The sequence below is a fragment of the Gymnogyps californianus genome, chromosome 17 (genome assembly GCF_018139145.2).
Source record: "Gymnogyps californianus isolate 813 chromosome 17, ASM1813914v2, whole genome shotgun sequence".
Lineage (NCBI taxonomy): Eukaryota > Metazoa > Chordata > Aves > Accipitriformes > Cathartidae > Gymnogyps > Gymnogyps californianus.
This window is the reverse complement of record NC_059487.1, coordinates 7,177,525-7,201,034: the sequence shown is the minus strand read 5'-3', so window position 1 is coordinate 7,201,034 and position 23,510 is coordinate 7,177,525. Positions and strand designations below refer to the sequence as shown.

General features: G+C 35.5%; 1 protein-coding gene across 3 annotated transcripts; it reads right to left on the bottom strand.

Moving 5' to 3' along the window:
- Positions 1–400: 400 nt before the first annotated feature.
- Positions 401–22,333, bottom strand: LOC127023188 (translocating chain-associated membrane protein 1-like 1). 3 transcript variants are annotated; one of them, XR_007767410.1, is made up of 12 exons: positions 22,131–22,333; positions 16,895–16,955; positions 14,348–14,466; positions 13,357–13,473; positions 13,213–13,271; positions 12,332–12,416; positions 11,937–12,007; positions 11,748–11,852; positions 9,429–9,572; positions 8,427–8,587; positions 5,194–5,377; positions 401–2,258 (listed from the first exon to the last, which is right to left on the bottom strand). XR_007767410.1 is itself a non-coding variant. In XM_050907184.1 (11 exons), exons 1-11 carry the CDS (start codon positions 22,248–22,250, stop codon positions 5,304–5,306), a joined length of 1,116 nt encoding a protein of 371 aa, XP_050763141.1. In that variant the 5' UTR covers positions 22,251–22,333; the 3' UTR covers positions 4,275–5,303. The 3 variants fall into 3 exon arrangements, 2 of the variants coding, with proteins under 2 accessions (XP_050763141.1, XP_050763142.1); XM_050907184.1 differs by lacking the exon at positions 401–2,258 and having other exon boundaries at positions 4,275–5,377; XM_050907185.1 differs by lacking the exons at positions 401–2,258; positions 13,357–13,473 and having other exon boundaries at positions 4,275–5,377.
- Between the last annotated feature and the right edge of the window lie 1,177 nt (positions 22,334–23,510).

Sequence of the window (23,510 nt, the reverse complement as noted above, 5' to 3'; positions counted from 1 at the left end):
CCCCCAAACCTAAAATCCGCCCCCCCCCAAATCTTTGGTATTGGATTTTTTTTATATTCATAAAGAATCTTTATTTTTGGGTTCCCTATCTAGCTAGATTAAGCAGAACTAAGGTTTGCCACATTACCACCAGGTTTTCTGGGGCTGAACTGGCACTTTTTGATGACTGCAAAATTTTAGCTTGCTTTAACTTCTGTATTATTATTTTGATATTTTTTCTGTACACTAACCAATAGTTTGCAGCAGATTGATTGCAGACTGCTTGACTGGAGTTGAGGAGAATATCCAGTGTACAAAAGACCCTGAAATTACAACATAGGCATCACAGGGACTGAAGAGAAAAGTTGTTCTGGCATTGAATAAGAAGCAAGAAAGCCAACACTGATAGGAAATGGGTAAGTGTTGAAGAACTGGAGTATATTTTGATTTTTATTTTTTTTTAAATAAATCTAAAGTACATACATACCTTCTTCATAGACTAGCAATCCAGTTTGTGTGGCTAATCTGCCTAACTGACCAGACTATCAAGGGTAACTGGTTTAGCATAATAATAAACCAGATTATTTAATGGCAACAAAGGAAATTAAACCAAATTATAGAGTAAGATGTGATGCATCAGAAATACATCATTAGAGAAATTTTTTTTTTTTTAAATGGAGAAAGTTTTCTTTAGCAATATCTTATAAAGTGAATAATCAGAACCTTACATACACTGAAAACATGGCTCTTGTGGTATGGATTATTGATTATACATTAAACAATCAACAAATCCTCATGCAAAACAGTGTAAAACAAAACGTGTAAAATAAACTAGTGTTTCAGAAAAATAATTTATGATATTTTCAGTAGCCTTTCAGCTTATACAATGATTATATTTGTGCAAATTCATTTTTCATAATGCATTTTTAAAAAACAACACATTTCAACACTAATTGTTTAACCAGAAAACAGACAAGTCAATTAACTGAAAAGAAAATACATCTTAAGGGAAATTAAAAACAAACCAGTATATTTGTTGCAATCGGACAGTCACACATTAGTCAATGTAATCTGGAGTACATTGCTGGTTTCACTGAAAGTAACTGTATATAAGCATTTTAGGGGATAATTGTAACAAATGTTACAACAATATTAGTTTGTAAACATTTGTCTCTTGCTCATAGTCAGTAAATTCATAAGCTCAGTTCCAGCTACTGAGACTTAAAGCTAAGCATCTAAAATTTCATAGTTTACAAGATCAGTGTTGCTTTACCCACTTCTTTAACTACTAGAAAATTTTTGTGGTAAAAGTCAACATTCAGATGGTTTAAGAAAGGCAGTAGGTATGTGCTTTCAATTTAAGTAGATGCAGCAGCCCATCTTAAAATTAAGAAACAAATATAGATGAAACATTGCCTCCTCCATCCCAATTCATTTATCAACAAAATAATGAAACGAATTAATTATTTACAGAGTTACATAGCATTCAACAAGACTGAGCATTTAGAAATTCTAGCATTTTTCAGATCTTGCTTAAAACTCCAGCTCCCAGACAACATCCTGCATTTTTAGAACCTACTCTGAATGATTTCAGTTTTTAGTGGACTTGAACAGGAGCAGGCAAGAGCAACAGTATTGTCCACATCACTATGCCACCCTACAACCTCCACTCTATTCCACTTCATGTGGCCAACTCAAAACCTCTGTAAGAAGAGAATGTAAAATGTATCAGCTAAAGAAGGTTTCTTATTACTCTGCTTTTAAAACCAAGACAATCTGTTCATTCCTATTATACAGTTCAAAAACAGAGATACAGATTTGCAATGTAAGCTTTTCTGCACTGCCTAAAAGATGCCCTTCCTTTTATCTTTAAAAGAATATTCAGGAGATAAAACAATTCTTACATACCCACTAGGAGAAAAGGAAGGTTAGAAGCAAGAGGACCTAATTTTGGTTTCCCAAGAAACCAGATGCACAGTAATATTTTATATTGTCATGTGCACATGACTACTTGCAAAGGACCTCTGATATATCAACTAGATTGTGACAAGATACAACTTACAGTTGCTCTGAAAGTCTTATGATTTACATAAATTAAAATCTTAACATAAATGTAAAAAGAGCTTAATAGGATCATTCATTACAATATCGCATCACTAGGGAACACGCCTCAGCATCTGTGCTGACAGATTTTATGCAACTTCAGCAAAGGCTACATGGTTGAAACAGGAAGAAATCAGTGTCCGATTTGATTGTTACTCTATGTGACATTCATAATACTGAAAAAAAGTGAAAAATACAATCAGATTAGTTCTCAAAAAACCTGACAAAGCTATATTTAAACAACAACAAAAAAACCCAATCAAACAACAAAAAAAATGCACAAAACAAACCCCACCAAACACAACCCTAACATGCTGCAGTCTTTATGCTAGACCTCAAGTGCAGGCTGACTTATCTGTTTCATGGCACTTAGGACCTGTGTTTCTAAGACTTTTGAAGAACCTCTGTGACATAAACATGACTTTGCAGTACTCTTGTTACCCTTGGCTTAGATTTGGCTTTAATTAGGTCTCATTTGGCTAAGCACTTCTGTATGAAAATTCTACTGTGCATTCTGTTTTATTGACTTCATAACAAGATGCCTGGATTGACCTCGGCTCTTGCTATAACATGAAGGGTTTGGAATTGGTTTAAATATTTGGTGAAAGAAAAGTCATTTTAAAGACATTAGACGTCTTTGGCAATGTTTCTGAAAGCTGCAATTCAAAAGAAATTGTCAAGCACTTGGAAATTCATAATTGATGACCTATGTCTCATACCTTCCCTATAAAATATTGTGCTTAACACATGGAACAATCCCTGAATGCAGCAGTTTTTTCTAACTATGGAACAAACCAACAAATTTTAATTTAAACAGTGTAAAAGGATTTTAAAAAGTAATTGCAGAGATAAGCTCAGAATCGTCTTAGTCTTGTAAATTTAAAAAAGAAGTTGCTTAAAATACATCTAAGCAAGTACTCCTGTGAATTTGTCGTTTTCACGAGTTCTACTTTTCTGACTCCTCATTCCTACTCAGCCAGAAAGAAAAAGTGACATTTAAAGAAAAATCACCTTCATCATCTAACAATGACTTCACATTTCAGCTTTCACAGACTCTCTATTAGCAAGCCAATGAAAAACAAATGAAAATTGTAAGAATCACTGCCATAATTCAGTTTACTTCTAAAAGCATATATACACTTGCTTTTTTGTTAATGAACTAGTTGTTATACTAGTTGAATGGTGCTCATTTTCTTTATTTGTAAATTCAATGGAACTATCTTTATATCTGTAATTACACTGTGAAATTTGCAAGAACAGTGTTTTAAATAAATTAAAACAGACTTTTTGTTGCAAACAGTCTTCTGAAACATCTTCATAAGAACAAGCCTAGAATTAATTTAATGCATTTGGTGTTGCTGTAAGTATGTATCCAAATATTTAATATATAGACAGTGATTTTCAATTAAAAAAAATTTATCATGTTGTAAGGAGGAGATTCTTACATCAAATATACGCGTACATGGAATTCAATAGTAGCTATACATATACATATTTGTATTTCTAAAATAATAACTTAAATAAAATAAACTATCTTCAAAGAAAAAAAATCAAGCTTCTTTGAAATGGCCATCATGAGTGTCATGCAATGAGAATATTTAAGAGTAATCAGTTTATTCAAGTGGCAGTATTAGGAACATACTTTCTGATAATACTGAAAGAAAAAAAAAATATCTTTAAAGTTCAAAATTGTCTAGTTTTATGTGCCTACAAGTGGATACTGGCACCTAAACCACTGTCTGGATTCACTTTTGAAAGCCTGGTAACTTAGCTGTGCACAAATTGAAATCTACAAGGACTGTAACCGTACAGTTGCAGTATACATCAAAGAAAACACTGTCTTGTGAGCAGCATGCTGAGAAATACTTGAAGGCTAAGCAAATCTCACCCAAACTGCTCAAAAGAAGATACTTTTATTGATGCATTAATTATTATACAAGTTTATTAAAAACATTAGCAAATGTATCCTAGTTCCATGGTAAACATTTTCAGTAGAAATTTATAGGCTTACGTGAATTAATGTAATACTCCTACAATCTATTTGCACAGAGAGAAAGTTATGGCAAATAAGAAAGTGAGTTCATAAAACTTATCCAACATTGAGATACCAGCCTCAGATCTATGAGGGTTACTTACAAAAATACCATTAATCTTTTTATAATATAATCATATTACTATGAAAATCATATCCAGATAAAGCGTTCACATAAGGAGCAAATTAATACCTTCATAGATATAAAACCCTTGAGTCAGACTAAAATAAATTATTATCTACAAGTTAAGAAAGAAAGAAAAAGGGTTATGCTTGGTGAAACATTCATTGCAATATTGTTTGAGCACCTCCCTTGAACATCTTCTGAGTAGACTCAGAAGTTTAAGACATGTCAGTTATAAATTAAAGGAAAAAAACAGTTGAGGAAAAAAAAATCTGGCACATGTGACTGCAAGCATGAAATACTGGCTCTTTAGAACTATTTGGAAGTTTTGTCTTTTATTTCAAAAGGGCTAAGATTATACTACAGATTCATTGGCTACTTTTCTTCCCCCTGCCCCATACAAGACAGTACAATCCACTGCAAAATCCAACAGGCAGCCTAGCATTTTTCTCAAGGCACACAATTTGCATCTTTACTAAACATTAGTCTCATCTTTATACCGAAAGATTAGTGATGTCCTGTCAGAATTTGCCCTCTCTCTAAATCTGTAATTTTTAAAGAGAAATCAGGTATAGAACAATTTTTGCTTTTTTACCAGGCTACTTCAGATATACCTCTTACTCCATGTAAGATGAATAAAGAAAAAATTTGTGGGGAGGGAAGAGGCGGGGGAACAGACAGACATGGTAAGATCTTTTTGGTACAGAATTTTGATTTTGTAAAAACAAATGAATAGACGGGTAACTTAGATTTAGACAGCCTTTGGAAGTGTCTGTAATGCAAATATTACAGAAATGTAATAACTTCTGATCACAGAACCAGAAGTTCAAACTGATTCATCTGTTTTCACTGTTAAAGCTAAGTGAAATTTGGAGATGACTACTGAATTAAGGTAGATCAAAGACGATCTTGTCATAATGTAGGGTTATTAACAAAAATATTTAAAAAATATAACCTGATAGTGTCCATTGAAATAATAAGACATCCAAATAATAGCTTTGCAGTGTCAATTTTTTAAGTCACAGTCTTCTGTCAAATGTTGTCTTCTGATACTAGCTTGTATTCTCATACTGGTTTTGATTTTCTTATTCTTGGCGACACTCCACCTTCTAATTTTGCTGCTCCATTGACAAAGTTTGCTGTAATTTTAAATTAAAGCACAGTAAACAAACACAATTTTGCTTCACATGAAAAGATATAGAAACTACACCAGGGGGGAAATCAAAAAAGTTTAAGTATTTGCTTCAGTTGAAATTAACTTGGAGTTAGGTACGTAAAATATTTAAGAACTTTGACTGTACAAAGTTGATATGCACAGGAATCAGACAAAAGTTGCTTCTAAGTCTGGTCTCCTATCTCCAGGAGCGACAGATGCTTCATGAGTAGTATTAAAAATAGGGCAAATACAGAGTGGTCCTACCAACATAATTTCTTTCAGGTTCCAGGGGAACCTTAGTGACTTCCTGAGGTCTAACTTGCATTTAGACCATTGTTTTATTAGCCACTGACAGACTAAACCCCAGGAATTAAATCTCAATCCATACTTTTGCAGAAATTACTTCTACAAATTCTATTTTATATCCTTCTTGTGTTCATTTTAAACATGCTACTACATTAAAATTTTCTATTCTTATGTTACGAGAAATAGCAAACAGTCATTTGCTATTTACCTGCTCAAAATCACTTAAGGTTTTAGAACTCTATGGTGTCTCCTATCAGACATTTTTTGAGCTAGGTGGTAGTTAGTCTCTCCCCTTACTGTTGTCTTTTTCTCTATCTTTCCGGCAATAGTCTAAGTCTTTTCAGAGGGGATCATCGACATGGCATGCAGTTTTTGTGATGTAGATACACACACAGATTTATACAACGGATGGTACATTCTAGCTGAGGGGTTTTTGGGGGGTTTGTGAGTTGTTTTTTTTTTTAATTGCAACAAGGAATTGACCTGATGTTTGCAGTAAAAAACCCCATTGATTTAAAATCTTTCATGAGACAAATGCTAGTTTGAAGTCCATGGTTGTGTACGTATAAACTACGTTTCCTTTTTCGCTCCCTCCATAACATGTGTTACTTTGAGTAGCTCAGAAGTTTAGGAATTGCATTGCAAATTAGGAATTTGCCATTTTTTACTTATTCCATGTTTGCAAGATCTTTCTGCAACTCTCTGCTGTAAGAAATTCAGAATAATTTTGTTTGTAGACTTTGTTACCTCAACAGTTTATTTATGAATACATCAGCACAGAAACTTGTTGGGCCCCATTGGTAAGCTCTCTTCAGAGTGCCAACTGACCATTCTTATATTTTGAATAATTACTAATTAACTGAGTATTAATCAATGTCTCTTCTTCTGTGACATCTTAGTTTAACCGGGATCTTAGTTCAGTTGTTCTCCATTATTTCTTAAATCATTTTTACTGATTCCTTAGATTTTTTTTCCTATTATACAGCATTCTTCGTATCACACCAGTAAGGCATGTGCTATCCTAGACAGTCTGCCATTTCACAGTTACTAGCTTTGTCTGTCATTAGCTTAAGAAGCTCAGGCCACAGCATGAAGAGAAGCTGCAACAGGACAGATGGAACAAAGCAGTATATGAAGCATTTATGTTACACTTCTAGTCCTTTTGCCAATTAAATCTGAACTTGATTATTTTGGCTACACGACTCTCCACACCTAACAATCTCAAATATATATTCTTTTCTTATACTGTTGGGATCCTATGCAAATCATGCCTAACCACTGTACAGACACATTAACTGCAAACAAGTCTGAATTCTCATCTTAAGAGCTGGAGAGCAAGACGAGTCTACCTACAAGTAGACTAAAGAAATGACTTATGGCTAATGCCTGCAACTAAACTACTGGCTTCAGTGGAATCCAAGCTCTCCTTCAGAATATTTCTACAAGTGTGAATACTTTTGCAATTAGAAATAAGATAAACTGATAAACAATGTACAACATTTTTCCACATATGCAGTCAAAGAGCTATAATGCCTGTGCTATTCTTTGTTTTACTCAATTGAAGCAAACATGAAGTCAAAATACAGTATCAATTCTGCTATTCCAAACTGTAATCATCTTGGGAACTTAAGAATTGCACTAATTTCATAAAACAACACAGAAAAGCAATGAAATTACTCATCTGGAAAGGAGAGAAGGATCTGCAAGACTGGAGAAAGAAAAAAAACCCGAAAACATCTGCAGTTACATTCAGAGCAGAAAGGCTGCTCTGGAATGGGAAAGAAAAACAATGTTACGAGCACCATTATGGTCTAGAATCTTCCAATTGGTTTCAGCTAATGCTGACTCAGCTAGTAATCTCTGAATGCAAAGAGCTTCAACCCCTCTTAGCAGAAACTAATACATAAAGATCAACTTCAGAAAGAGAGCCAGCCTGTGGTAAAATTCCCAAGAAACTGCATTTTTCAAAGCTGTACCAAAATCTCAGAAGTGATTCCCAATCTTTCACACATAACTCTATCCAGTGTTTTGTATATATGCTAACAAGAATATGAAATTTCACTCTATCAAATCTTCTTAACCTCCCATTTAACTCATTTAATTGATATAACATTGGAATTTGGAAATTATACAACATCATTTAATTAAAAGCCTTTCTCCATCAGTTGTCCTTTGCCAGCTACTATGATGTTCCTTTAGAGTTCCTTTTCAGTGGGTTTGATGTTCTTTACATGATGTGTCTTTATACAGAAGAACAAACAAACTTAATTTTAATGGCCTGAAACATAAAATAGAGTCAGAGTTTATGAAATACAGTAGGGATTTTAGATGATACTTTTTTTTTCCTGATGTTAAATCAAAAAAATTTTTAGCAGCATTGTAAAAAGACTGATTTAAAATGGAAAGAAAGCCCTGGAATCATTAAGCCCAGTTTCATGAAATATTCCTTGCATTTAGATTAACATAGAGTTCAGTGAGTAATCCTGAAGATTACCCAGGGCTAACATTTAATATAGTTAGCACCCTGTGTGCTGTCCTGTTAGCAATATGGAATTAGAGAAGAACATCCCCTAACGTTTGAAGAAGCTATAATAATATCTATATTCTCTGCATGTCAAAAAACAGATGTGTTTGCTCTTTTACAGAAAGGAAAGATATAAGATGATACATCCGGTATAAAAATACTTGGCCTAGAAACAACTTTAAAAATATATTACGTCACTGACCTCTGTTTGGTTCCTTTTTTGTTCGTTTGTTCTTTGTGTTAGTTATTTTTTTCTTTGGAATCTGGTTCTTAACATGCTCTCTCCATTTCTTCAGCTGAAAATTTATAAATTTCCACATCATCCAGGCCTGTGTTAGACAAACAGCACCTAGGCAGCCAATCCTAATAAGATTTGAGATTTTGGAGACAGTTAGGTAAAAGTTTCAGTTAACCATTAATAGACTGCAAATCTGTACCTACTTTATTTTTTCTCCAAAAGTCTACTATCAAAACAATTAAAATCTTCATACCATGGGAAACCAGATGTATCAGAAGACTTTACCCAAGACAAAGGTGTGTCACACAAGAAGTGAACGGAAATCGTATGTAAGTATATTGCTAGAAGCAATCAGGTTTATCAAGGAGTTATGACCATAGCTTTCAATGGCTGATAGGAAATTGTGTCATTGAGGCCCCTTCTGCCAAGCAATCTATGAATGAGAAATCATGTAGATTCAAAATCCCTCCCACACACTTGATTACAGGCATTAAGTTATAAGGGTGAATGTTAAAGTGATGCCCTTATGCTGGAAAAGCAATAAAACTTTAAAATTAACAAGCAAGAATAAAAGATATACCCAAAAATATGTTAGGAAGGCACCAAACAAGTAATTAGTTAAAAAATTATGGATATCAATATTATGTGCAGTATAGACATGGTGCGGGGGGAACGTTTAAAGAGATTATTATCCCAGGCTTTTTGGACAATTATCAACAATTAATTTTAAAAAAAATTTCTTTTTTCTTTTTTTTTCCCTCCCCTATTTCCCATAAATTCTGTTCTACTACTTTTGTGAAAAGAAGATAGAAAAGAGAACAAAATTTCCCTTCCCTTAAATACTCAAGAGGAAAACATCACCCAGGGAAATTCTTCAAAACACATTATCATCCTGGATTGTTTTATTAAAAGGTATTTTGAAATGCCACATTATACAAGCATGAATGTCTACTAGCCTTGTTATACCTCACAGGGAGTACATTGAAGTTCCCGTCTGCTATGGAAAAACCTGGATTCTCTACTCTTGCCAGACCAAATCCAAATGTGAGGACAGATAAAGTTAGGGTCAAAAGACGCACCATTACGAAAAGTAAAGCCCAAATGGTAAATCTGAAAACAAAATAATGAAATTAATGTGCTTTCTCCTTTTAGTCCATTTCTTTTCAATAAAGTCAAACGTACAAAGAACTTTTCATTAAAATTCTCTCAGCAACGATAGGGAAATGTCCACAGAGGGGACCAATAATTACAGAAAAACTTGGTCATCGGCAAACATTCAGTCCTGCCTCATTACACATCTTCTGACTAGAAAGCACAATGAAGTAAAAAGATGCATCTCAAGTTGGCATTCATGCTGTAAGCCATTTATAAGTAATGGTGATGCTATAAAGCCAGAAAGCTGATGCTAAAGATATAACATACATTTATTAAACAGTTGGAAGATCAAGACAATATATGTAATTTTTAACAGCCAGACATTTATAGGACAAGAAGAGAAGGTAATCAGATAGCTAATAAGTAACAAATGACAATTATTTCACTTTATAGCTAACAGAGAAAGATGCCAACCTGCAGATTTTCAGCATCTAGAAGTTTTTGCTACAGGATGTGGAAAAAAAACCCTGAAGAACAGTTTTATTAAGCATACAAAAATTAATTTAGAAAATTGGTATTATTACTGCCATAACATAAAGATTTCTATAGGAAAACTATAGGAAAAAGACTTCATATTGTGACTGATGAATGGATTAAAAAAAGACACTACCATTGTGGAAAAAGTATCTTTCCAAAATTTCCATTTAAAAAAAAAAAAAAAAAAAAAATCAGCTTGTGCAACTCATTTCAAACTTAAAGAAAACATACTTCAAATCTCTCACAGTATAAGCAAGACTGCTTAAAAACCAACTCTCTTCACATCCTCCTCCAAAAAAAAGATTTTGAGAAAAGCTACAATGTCTGGATGTAGAACTGTAAAAAGAAACAATAAATTCTGAGCTAGGAAAAATACCTAGTATTTGACATTGTGTTGTTTCTACAGCTTACATTCTAAGTGCTATATGTTGTAATAGAAACAAAATGCCCCAAATACTTCTGCAATTCATCAGCTATGAAAACCAATTTCCATTTCCAGTTATTTAAACTGTCGTAATATTGCACTCGGGATAACTGATTTCCAGCCAAAGAAAGACAGTTGCTTATCTGACTATCAGAGTCTTCATAAGACAGGAAAATATGTTCTCCTAATCAGTGTATTTAGCCTTCATGCTTTCGGATGACATATAATGAAAAGCAGATAAGCTCATAGCTCCAAAAACCTCACAATTAAATATGACATACAAGTGAAAGATAAGCTAACTTTCTCCCACTTTCCCTATTTGCATCAGTAAACATTGATTTTTTGCAAAGGACATTCAGCATACCTATTTAAAACGTTAGCTTTAAGGAGCAACACAAATGAATCTTGTGAAAAGACCAGAAAGAGCAGCAGCATTACACTGCCTCAAGGGAGGCTACCTATATATAAGGGATTGCATGAAAGAAAGCAAGGCGTTCATGATAATCTCTTCCAGCTGGGCAGTCACTCAGAAAGGAAGAAAGAATAAGACACAAGAACACATAAATGGGACAAGGCTACTTTATTCAAACTGGAACCTCCAAAAGTCTTCACATTCAAATGATGAAACGTATCCAATCCTTCATAGCATGCCTCATGGTTAAATATCTTGGTTCCTCGTCTCCTTCCATTCTCAAATGCATTACTTTTATATCCATTAATTCTCAGAATAGTTGAGAATCTTACTCAAGAGATGTATAATTGAAGGCATCTTACAAACTACACATTTTGAGACCTTACCTTCTCTGTTGTACAGTTACTTCCCTTTCTCACCTTACCAAAAGGAGAGACACCTGCACGAACTTACAGGGAATGCTGCTTTTATTACTTCTTCGATTAACTGTTTATAAAAACAAGTGTCCCTACATACAAACATTTATGAACATTTAAGCAAACGGGCAACTTACAGAATCAGAAGCCAAGACATAGATATCTGAGATGGGACTTTAGCAGAAGCTTCAGCAAAACCTTATGATGATGACCATGAAGCGGTGTATTTGCTTCTGTGACTCTACATAATGACAATGACTTGCTTGTGAATTCAAAGCAGGTAATAGTGGACATTGAACAAGTGATGTTTGCTACCTGAGTACGTTTACATACATGCAAATCCATTTATATGCAATTAGTAAGCAAAGTTCTGAATTTTAATTAATACATGCAAGATTTACCCTTTTTGCTTGTTTTCATCACTGAAGTAGAAAAGACGCGAGGCATGAAAAATGAGTTCCACTAAATAGTGAGGTACCATCAGAATTAGCCCCAAATGCTGCAAACTATAAAACAGAAAAGTTAGAAATTTTAATGAAATTACGACGAAAATAGATCTATCTATTCCAAATGGACATGCAAATACTTACTTTAATATATAGGCACCAGAGATATGAGCAATGTAAAGGCAAATATAACATAGCTGCCTTGGAATATCTTCCTAAAATTAGAGAAATTATAATAAATGCTGTTACAGTTTAACTATATTTTCCAAAGAAAAATCATATCATTCCTTAGGTTTGATTATTTTTCACACTACTGTATAAACTTCTGGAAAGACTATCTGAATCAAAAACTACAGACCACCTAGACTAAATTAGATAGGAAATGCAAGCCATTAAAATATATAAATAGTATATAAACAACTGAATATACAAATATGAATATGTAGATATTTATATAGTTAGTATAAACAAAAATATTAATATGAATAATTGGAAAGAATAGGTATTTAATTAACTGTACTGACAACTTCTCTCCATACCTTTCGGATCTTTTGGAAGTATAGCTCCGGCAGTGCATGAAGCCAATATGCTATCTGGCAAATATAGAAGAATTTTACCTGAAAACTAAACAATAATTCAGGTTAAGAAAACACAAAATGATCAGTTTTCAAGCTTTCAACAAGAGATAGAAGATTTTATTTCATTATCTTAAATTAATTCATTCTGAATCATTACAGTTTATGATTCCTAAATCACAGGAACCGCAAATACAAAACAAATCTGTGGTGACAGTTTTTTTAATTAGCATCCACAATCTTCTTGATAGCAAGTTCTGAATCAGCTTTTGAGACAGTAGGAAAGAAAAAACACCAAAAAACCTAATACACAAAAACAGTTTATCCTGTGAACAGTGGAACTCCCTTCCAAAAAATGCGTATTATGCCCCTTCCCTCTATCACACTCACAGGAGAAAAAGGGGGGCGGGGGCAGACAACACAATTTTATAAGTCATCTTAATTAAAAAAAAAAAAAAAAAAAAAAAAAAATCAAGCTATAAATCCCCTCTAATTTGAATATTCAGTCTCCGACAAACATGTTTCTTTAGTGTGAGACAGTTCAGCAGTCCTATTATATATCCCATCTTGCAAACACTTTCACTTTAACTCAGCTACCATGGTTAAGTTAAAGAAAGTTAAGAACCCATGTAAGTATCTCTTGGATAGATGTTCAATTCATCAAAAACTACCTTTGGATAAAACAGCTGGAAGTTTTCAAACAGAAGAAAGTATTTTCATCTACTTGTCATTCTTATAAGGTACCAATGTCACTACCTTATTAGTGGTTCCTTAAAATTTGGGGTGGTTAAATATTCAGTGATTAGAAGTACCAGATTCTTTCAAATTGAAAATAGAACACTTACAGCATACGACAATGGGGATAATCTTTCCAGAGTGAGGTTGGGTTCATCATGAATTCTTCCTAAAAAAAAAAGCCATTGATTTAAGGACCTTCTTAATACTTTAAGTCTATTTTTTAAATAAAACCAGCAAATAGAGTGACTTACTCCATTCAAAATACTTGCTCCCCATATAAATGAAAACAAGTAGAAAAATGCTAGCTGTCCAGATTCATTGAATTTGCTGTGCTTTGTTTTTGACAAATGCAGACGTCTATTAATTTTCTAGAAAGAAAAAGCAGATCAATAAATGTAATTTCTAAAACAAGAAAGCTATTTGGGAGTTAGTGTTCACTCAATTTTCTTTTCTGTTTGTTTTTTTTTTTTCCTTCCTAAATCTCCCATTCCTCAATCAAAATACGTAGCTCCCACCATTTAAGATCTTGATCAGCACTTTATGACAATTAGCTTCAATAAAACTCGCCACTATCAAATCTCTTTGCACGCTTAAAAACCATTTGAGCTTCTGTGGCTCAGATGACCTATTTGTGAAGACATTCTAAGACCATTCAATAATAGATGGTCTTCACAATGGCTTTAACAAATTCATTTTACTTTGCAACCGAGTTGGTGTAAAAGAGCACACAATGAAGTTTGAGCTCCCTCTGAGGCGAAGCTCAGCTGACAAACACAAACCCACCACTGCAGTAATTTTCATTTTTGGTCTTCTGAATATATCTTATGAATCTAATGCAGCAGACCTCATTCACAGATATTTTGAGTAGGGCATGAACATTTAATGTCTGTTTTTACAGAAAAATGTAAGTTATATCTTGATTGAAAGAAAGATTCAGTGGTTTACACCATTAATAAATTGAGGAAATATCACTATTAAAAATATCATAGAATCATTTACGTTGGAAAAGACCCTTAAGATCATCGAGTCCAACCGTTAACCTAACACTACCAAGTCCACCACTAAACCAAGGTCTATTTGCATTTTTGTCGAAGAACAAAAGGATCAATCGTAACAGGGCTTCTAAATGCTAAACCATTCCTTGTACCATGGCTTACACTTAACTTGAAAAAAACTCTTAGCAGCTGATGGCTAAAAATAACATGTTTATAAAAGTAAATTATATCCCAGTAATAAACTTACATCTAATATGTACTCCTGGATTACAGCATGCAGATTAATAGCTACGAGCATGTAGAAGAAGATTGTGGCAATGTCTTTTGGACCATAGTCATAAAAATGAAATTGCTCACTGTTGTCATCTACAAAAAAAAAAAAGTGTGTATTTTTACATTCTTATGAAGGAGTACTCTGTGCAACTGAAAAAGGGCAGCAGTGACCATTGTTCTTGGAAGTTATGTTAAACTGATACAGGACACTAGTTTAAGTTTTACATTTTTGAAAATTACTTTTTATGCCCAATTGGATAAATTAGATAACTTGGAACTTCTTTTCCTTCAATACAATGATATAGTTATAAGCCTAGAACGAACTATTGAGAGCAATATACACTGAGCTGTAGCTTCAATCCATTTCTTTCATCTAGGCCATCAAAAAAGAAAAAAAAAAAGAAAGAAAAAAGAAAGAGGGAAAAAAACCCCACCAAAACCCACACACCAACACCCTATCCTGTATACTTTGGTAGAGACCAAATGAGATTCCATCTTAAGAAGCATGAGCATATGTAGGAAAAAAGAAACTATATAGTGAGAAACCCTAGTAGTTCAACACATTGGTAAGTAACAACTTCCCCAGAATTAGTAATATGTTCCTATAAATCAAAAACAAAATTGCCAAAAAAAAGAACATTCACACTGTTACAAAAATACTTCCAATGTTTGTATTTACCGTGTTAAGTGTGGGAGAACTTACAAATGAAATTCAATTAAAAAAGCCTGTATCAGGAGCAGTAGACCTAAGGAAGCCTTATTCTGTAGGGTTGTCTCTTCTTTGGTGCACAAACACCCATTACAACAACCTCACTTTTCTTTATGCATCTGAGACACTGCAATGGAAAAGAACGAACTTGTACTACAACTAATCAAGAGCCACGCTCATCCTGATTTACAGGCTAGCATGTCTAACATTTACATTCTTCTGCTTTCACTTAAGAGAGGGCATTAATTTGGATGCCTGTTATCTATACAGCCATCACTTTTCATAAACATCAAGGAATTTTGTTATCTTTAAGACTTCTACCCTTTGTCAAACTCCATTCATGTTGGCCAAATGCAAAACAGCAGAAATACAGACACCAAACAACTTTTCTTTTCCTAAAGGAAACTAGGCTACAAGACGTCACGGAAGCAATTACTGCTTCCTGTAACATGAATGGTACATTAAGGTCCTAATGCACAGGATATCCATACAACTCTAAGTGTCAGATGTCCTGTTTCTATGTTTGAAAGCAGCTTGTGATATAATCAATGAATAAGTAATTGCATAGCAAATGCTATTTTTGCCTGGTCCCTAGCACTGTTTTTCAAAATGGACCTTCACTAGTAATATATTCATTGTTTTCAGAGAGCCAGAGTTGAGACCTCAAAATTGCTCTTACAGAACTCATCCACACTTCCTATTAAAACTAAAGGAAGCTATACCTTGTTCATTCCATTGTACGTATGTATATATACACATACATACACACACACATGCACCAAACACTATGAAGAAGTCATGTCACAGGCATCTTGGTAACTGACACATGGATTTTACTTTTGTCTCCACTGTAGGAGATTTCTACTTGATGCTGCTCAAATATCAGTAAAACAGAAGGCCACTGTGTATACCCCAAGTGTTCAACATTAAACATCTCGGGAAACATTTGCAAAAACCGATCTATATTCATTACTGCAAGCAAAGTTGATCAATGCATTATTTTGAACATATTAAATGCAGTCAGAGTGCTACATTGTTTGGAACGGTTGCAGCACAGAGGTCTCAAGTTTGGAAGTCAAGATTAGAACAAAAGCAACAGATTTTGCTAATTTCTCTGGACCTTAGTCCCCCATCTGGAATAATTCTACCACAGTACCTGTTTTTTCCAAGACATTGTGCAGATGAATTCCTGGTAAGAATTGAAAGTTACCAATACTATTAAGAAAAATTAACTTCTCAAATGAGGAAATTCCACTAACTGCTTACCACTGTTGTATATAGTACAGCAGGTACAAAAGATTAAAAAAAGGAAATATTTTTGGGGAAGAAAAAGAATCAGTACTTTCTCCCTTTGTTATTTAAAAGCATGATTGAATCAGCAACATCAGTTACTTGAGAATAATAATTTCATATTTTTGAAATATAAACCACAAATCCATTACTAATGACATAAGAAATCATGAATAAGCAACACATACATAGAAGATTACCAAAATATTCTGTTACTTGATAACTCCTGTTGATTGTATCAAAAACTGGAAAGAATGCATGCTTTTCACAGTAAAATGCAAGTCAGTAGCTGTGTTAAGTATGGGAAAAATAACCCAGTATTATTCCCAAGCAACAGAGAAAACGCTAGAATGTTTCAGTGAATATAGTATTAGTAAATCCAAAAGCAGACAGACAAATATGAGAGTTCTACTATATTAGAAAAGTGAAGTGAATTGAAGTCTTGAGGGGAAAAAAAGAGTAATTTTTAATAGTTGAGCTCTTGCATTACAAGAAAAAAAAATAGATTTGATTTAATCTCACCAGTAGTATAGGTGACATTGTACTGCACAGCAATAAAGATGATGGCGTACTTGGCTGAGACCTGAAATTCAAAAAGAAACAAGGAAAAAGTATCAGATTTTTCAAACAAGCTAGACTATAAACACCCAAAACTAGAAGATTATGCCATCAACAAATGTTCTCCCACACATGATTTAAATCAAAGAGGTCCTGAAAGTGTTACTCATCTCCCACAAACGTGGAGGCTCACCTTGTTGCAAATCCTTTAACATCTGCTGCATAGGGTCAGGACTTGAATTATGTCCTTTTAGCTAAGGATCAAATTACTCACTGTTCTACTAAACAACATTTTAAAGTGTTTAGAAGTGTAAATGGCTTTCATTTATTTTAAAAGTTAAAAGACTCTCTAAATTAAATCAGATGGAAAGTTTCACCTAACTTTGCAAGATAAAAAAAGCGATGTTCTGGCTAAGTGTCCGTATAAGTAAACGGAGTATTCAAAACATCATAGTAGAATTATAAGATTCATCAATTTCTTGTATGATAAATCAAGCATTTTCTAAAAATTACAGTACAATCAAAGTAACCAATGGTATACTTTTATGTAACTTTTTCTCTAGTGGCAAAACTAGGTTTTTTTTTAAAAACAAAACAAAACAAAACAAACAAAAAAAACCCCAACACTTTCAGCATCCCTACCTCTTCAAAACGTCTCCCCATTCCCATGCTGCAGTATATTTAGCCCTTAGCTGTAACAATGGAACTGTTTATGATGTGGATTATTGTATGACCCTAGAACCAAGTGATAAGAGATAAATATGTTTGCTTAGTTTAGTTGAAAACATTTCATTATCTGGTTTGCACAACTTCAAAAACAAACAGTTGTGCTGATGTAACTGAAAGATTGGTAAGCTATAACACAGGGATATAAGTGGAAGGGGAAAACAAACCCCAACAAAACCCTGGTTCCTTTGCTGCCAAAAAAATGCAATATGGAATTACATCCTACACTGCCAACAGCAAATACATTTATTATGTTTGCAAGCACCCAGTTATCTAGTTCATAAATCACAGAAGTACAACAGGCATAATCTGAAAACTGATGTAAAAAAAAATACATTCTTGTATCTTTTACGCTTTGTCTCAAACTGATCTTCATAGATATGACTTAAAACAAAGAAATATAAACTAAAAAAAGAGAGCTATTTTCCTCAGATGTTACACTTCTAATTTCTGAAAGTGTAACTAAGAACATTCAGGGCTATATAAAACAAGCACTAATTTATCCAGCTACAAAGTAAGCAAGAGGCACAACAATGCAAAAGAAGATCCTCTGTAGCAAAAAAGGGAGGAGAAGGCAAATCGCTTCAGTACACTAGGAGCGCACCTGTGAAATTAAGCAGTAGAGGAGTCATAATACTGAAGAGTGCTTTTAAGAGGAAGTCTCATTAAGGAGAACGAAAGTACCAATTTTTCTGGCATACAAAATTGACTTTCAGACACTGCAGTTCTATGAACAACTTAACCTTTTGTAAGCCAGCACTACCATCAAAAGGAGTAATCCTGCCTTTCTCTTTACTGCCGGTTGCTTCTTGTCTCTGTCCCACACTTGTGCCATCAAAAGCAGTGGTGTGGTGAATTGAACAGGAAAAATATGCAAGTTAAAACTGACCCAGCAAAACAGGAGGGAGGAGAAAACCCTATTAATCTTAACACAGATGAATTTCCTAACATGCTGCACTGCTCAGCTACAGAAGTTCTTTTGTATGCTTGATGGGGAGAATAAGCAGCCAGAGCATCAATGCCAACTTAAAACGTTCATGGAATGAGAGTGTGAAAAATGAATTGCCAACTGCTCCTGGAAAGACAGGGAAAATATAAATAGCTACATAGGTATCAATGACATCAGCACCTAACTAAAAAAAAACACACTTGCTTTCAGTAAGTCATCACTGAGGACTCACAGCAACAGTCTTCCTTGTAGAAAGGCATTCAGGCAGCACCACATAACTTCAAGCAGAACCCTTCATTAGGGAGCTTTCCAGAGAATACACTTTTTTTTAACACTCTTTGGAAGAAGAGGGCGGTAAGAATCTTTGCTAGAGTCCAGAAAGTCAGCTTTTCTGTTTGTCCGTGAATCACACAACATAATACTACAAGCATTTCACTCTGCTGGAAGTATGGGAGCCCCATTAAGTGGTATTCCATGGTAAGATAGCCACAGATACAAAGATGATGTAAATTGTTCTAGGAGGAAAGAAATCATATGAAACTCTCTGAGATGATACTAGAAGCTTAAAAAGAACCATAAATACTAAAAGAAAGGTTTCTTTAGAAGACAAGGCCCACTGTTATCAAGAAAAGGAGTAATATTGGGCACACAAAAGACTATAAATATTCTCGGAGACGGAAGAAGAAAGAAAATAACAGTTAACACACTCAACTTTAACTGCCACTTTTCAGTATGTTATAATCAGAGTGAATCTCCCTACACACATCTATAGACCTCATAATAATCAGCAAAGTTAAGGTACGGGAGAGTACAATTAAGGTGGATAAACAACCTTACGTGTAAGGATTCCCCTTAAAGAAATTCTTATAATTGAATTTATGACATTCTAATGCTCATTTCTAATTTTAACATACTTATTGTTTTTTGGATTGTGTCATGGATATGGACAATTAAATGCTATCTAGAAAAGAAAACCCTGTATTTACTATAGTACTATGTAAGCCAAAGCAAATCATTCAATAGGTAGTCAACTGTGAAAAGTTTCATTTATACATTCTTTAGCTTATTAGTGTATAACCTATGGTACCATGGGCTAGATTTGGAAATCTGTCATTGACAGATGCACCTGAAATCACAGTAAGCATAAAATGCTGTGAAAAGCACTGATTAAAAAAAAGTTACCCTTCAGTGCTTCAAACTTAAAACCTAAAAATAATTTCACTTTAATACAGAGAGGAAATCAAGACCAAAAGAAAACAGATATACCAGCTATGTAGGCAAGTTCAGTAACACTTATGAAGCACTCAATATAAAATCATGATAAATGTCACCAAAATTTACTAGAAAAACATCAGTAGTTTTGTTTGTTTGGCAGACTGGATTACCCATTATAAAGATGGTATAAGACGTAGATAGTGAACAACAGAAATACAGATTTCATTCAAATAACTCTGGTATGCTTTTCTGCAGTTAATGAGGCAGAAGTGTAATACAGAGGTCTAACCTGTTACATAGCAGTGTTGTTTCCCTGCATAATAAATGAAAGGTGTTTCAATCAAAAAAGTAATTTTTGCATCAAAAAGGAGATGCAGATGTTTAAATTATACAATAAGAAGTATAATAGTACATATTCAAATAAGCACAATAAAAGCATATCACAAGCTATGCTAGAGTCTAGTCTGCATTTGAACTTTTAGAATTATGCTGACTAGAAATGAGATAATTTGCTAATTATCCTTGGTGTAACTAATATTAACTCACTCTTTTTCCTCTAAAAGAAATCACCTTCATCAAAATAATAACGCTCACCCCAGGGGAGCTGCACAGTGCCTTCCAATACCTGTAGAGTTACAGAAATACAACTTCCATGGTGTGTACAAAGCCTGAGGTAAGATAAATGGAATTCAGAGATGGAACTCCAGAAAACATACTTGTTTTTAACAGCAAAAAGACACAGAGCAATATCTTTTTAAAAGTACCATACATAAAGATACACAAAAAGTTCCATTTGGGATCCCAAACTGTGTTTACTTTATCCCAGGTGCAGACATTTACTTTCTTTCTTAAAGCCTTTATCATTTGAATTGTCAAGCCCCCAGTTATTTTTTTATCCCAAGACTGAGTTCTGCATTTAATATATTAACATTTATGACATACTCCTCCATAGATGACAGAACTTATTACACCTCAACAGTGCATTTGTCCACCATTTAGAAGGAAATTATCTGACCATCACAATTGCTTTCTCTACTTTATGTCTGTCCAGTATCCTTAATGTTTTCAGAAGTGGGTCAAGATATATATATATAAAAAAAGACAAAATACTTACATGTAGATGTTCTATCTCAGAATTTAACAGTCCTTTTAATTTAAAATGATCTGATTTTTAATCTTATCCAACTGATGGGAAATGTTGAAATATTTCAGTAAAGTATTTAAGTTGTAATAACAACAATATTTCAGTATTTAAGTTGTCTATCCAGAATTTAAACTGTTTACCAAGCTGTATCCCACACTTAACACCAACACAAAATATTCATGTAGCAACACACACACAAGGCTTTTGTCCCAAAAGTGGGAAAAAGATGCCTGAGAGATGCCTAATCCATCACCCCAGAAACTAACAGGCAGCTTGCACATGGAAATAAACTTTACAATAACTTTAAAATACAAAGGCAAAGAGGAATTCAGAAGTTAGGCTGAGACTAATTCCACATTTTTCTTCAGATTATCCATCGCTAAGGAGCTGAGCCAATGACAGCAATAGACTGAGCAGTGGTGCAAAAGGGTGACTAGCAGTTTTTCACTACCATCTGGTTAAACATGCTCAAAACAAGAGTTTGTCTGAAACTCTCTTTATAACGGTGTTCCTAACTGCTTTACCACGTGGACTTTTGAGTAGAAGGTGAAAAAAAAAAGATAAAAGTAAATAGACACAACAAAGAGACATAACATGACTGTGCTTTAAGCAAGGGGACTCGAGGAGCTTTGTAACTTAGGAGACTGGAACCGACTAAAAGGGAGCTTATGGGAGGGTACTAGGAATGAAACATATACAGAGATGAAGGAAAACCGGAGAAGAAAAGAAAAGAGCAGCAATCTGACAGAAGAGGATAAGAGAGGGGATTGCATAGTGAGGAGAGCTGGAGCTGGCAAAGACAACTCAGTAGAGAAGGCACTGGGGAGTATGTGAGCAGGGGCAGGACAGAGAGAAGTGAAACTTGCTGCACTCGGAAGACAGCCGAGACACGGAGAGGAGGGTGCCCGAGCAGGGTGTCACGGAGTTAGGCCTCGGGGTAGAGAAGAAACAGGGACATAACCCTGCAGGGAAGAAGGGAAAAGGCAGACGGAGCCGGAGAGGGTGGAGCAGAGCTGCTTGGCAGCGAGGCTGAAGCGAACGGGAGGGATGTACTGGGGAAGCTCCAGAGCGGGAAGACAAGGGCGCCGCGGCTGCCCCACAGCAGGACCAGATGCTGCTCCACTCGGCAACCACCGGCCCCCTCACCCCCTCACCCCGCCCAGTACCTCAAACATAAGCCCCAGCAGGAGGCCCATCACCAGGCAGGATGCAGTATCCGCATGGTTCTGAATGACGAACTCATGGCTTAGCACCGGCGGGCTCTTGTTTTTCCTGCGGAGCCCCATGGCGGTGACAGCTCCCAGGCCTGCGCAGCCCCGCCGAGGGGAGTGGCACCTCTCCCTGCTCCCCAACAGCCGTCACCTCGCGCACGGTAAACACCGCCGGCCCAAAAGGCCCACCCCCTTCCGAGTTCCGGCCAATCAAGCTTAAAAGTGCTTATGATTGGCAGTCCTGGCAACTGATCGTTAGGCAGTCTGGAAGAGCGGTTTCTAAGGTGGCCGCTGCTTCGAGGGCAGTTGGGCACTTGCGGCAGGAGACGGGATCCGATATGAGTGACACGGACCCCTGCCAATCCCATAGGCGGGTGGGTGGGGCTTGCTCAGAAGGCCGCCGCGGACCTTAGTGGGTGGGGTTTGGTTCGTGCCAGAGGCGGGCCGGGCGCTGAGGAGGTTCCCGCCGGCAGAGGCTCGGCGGAGCGAGCGTCTTCGGTTCGGTTCGATCTGGTCTGGCCTCTGTGGAGGCTGTGCTCGCTGCAGCTCCAGTGGCGGCCAGGTAGCTCTGTTCTCGTAAAGCCTACGAGGCACGTTAGTCGTCTGCTCTCCTCACCAGTCCCAGGATTGCGGCCCGCCTAGGTGGTGGGACGTGGCCCCTCATCATCCCCCTCTAGCGTTGAGCCGTGCTCCCTCACCTACGGCTAGACAAAAGGGGAAAAGCTGTTGAGAAACTCCCTTTTTCTTTTTTTCCCATTAAAATGAAGAGAAAGGGGATTCAGAATGCTTTGAAGTCCTAAAAATGTGGACGTTTGGCTATCTAGCTGGAACTCGGGGCAAAACCATACCAATTTATCAAAAAAATGTCAATGAAGGAAAGGGTGAAGACCAGAGGGTACCGTGGTATCCCAAAGAACGGGGTTGGAAGGGAAATAAAAATTCGGTCCCGTCTGGCAACCGGGTATCTTTCCTGCTGAATAGAGGGTGGCCTCAGCTGATTCCACTGAGGAAAGGATCCACCTGGATCCAATTGCCAAATAGGACCTCAAATTCAGTTCAGCTGTAAAGTAGTTATGCTACCTGTTGATTATTAAATATTTAATGCTTGCTGAAACTATTTTTTAGTATGCCTGAATTTGCTTTCTGTTAAATGTTCTGCTTAGTTGTTGAGTTTGGCTATGCTCATACTCCTTTTCCCACCCCTATTTTGAGTTTCAGACTAATATATTCAGAAACTGGATTTTACATTTGAAATTAAGAATTGCTACAGAGCACAGGTGCTATTTGAGACATTCATTTGGGAAGCAACTGCCATGCATGTTCTTTTTCTCAGCT

What these genes read in the sequence shown, in the direction of transcription:
- LOC127023188 (XM_050907184.1), bottom strand. Translation starts at nt 22,250, where the DNA reads ATGGGGCTCCGCAGGAAAAACAAGAGCCCGCCGGTGCTAAGCCATGAG. An exon ending in TCTGGTGCCTATATATTAAA is followed by an intron (nt 11,853 to 11,936) that starts GTAAGTATTTGC and finishes TCTGTTTTATAG; the next exon opens with TTTGCAGCATTTGGGGCTAA. An exon ending in GATGAAAACAAGCAAAAAGG is followed by an intron (nt 9,573 to 11,747) that starts GTAAATCTTGCA and finishes TTTTGTTTTCAG; the next exon opens with ATTTACCATTTGGGCTTTAC.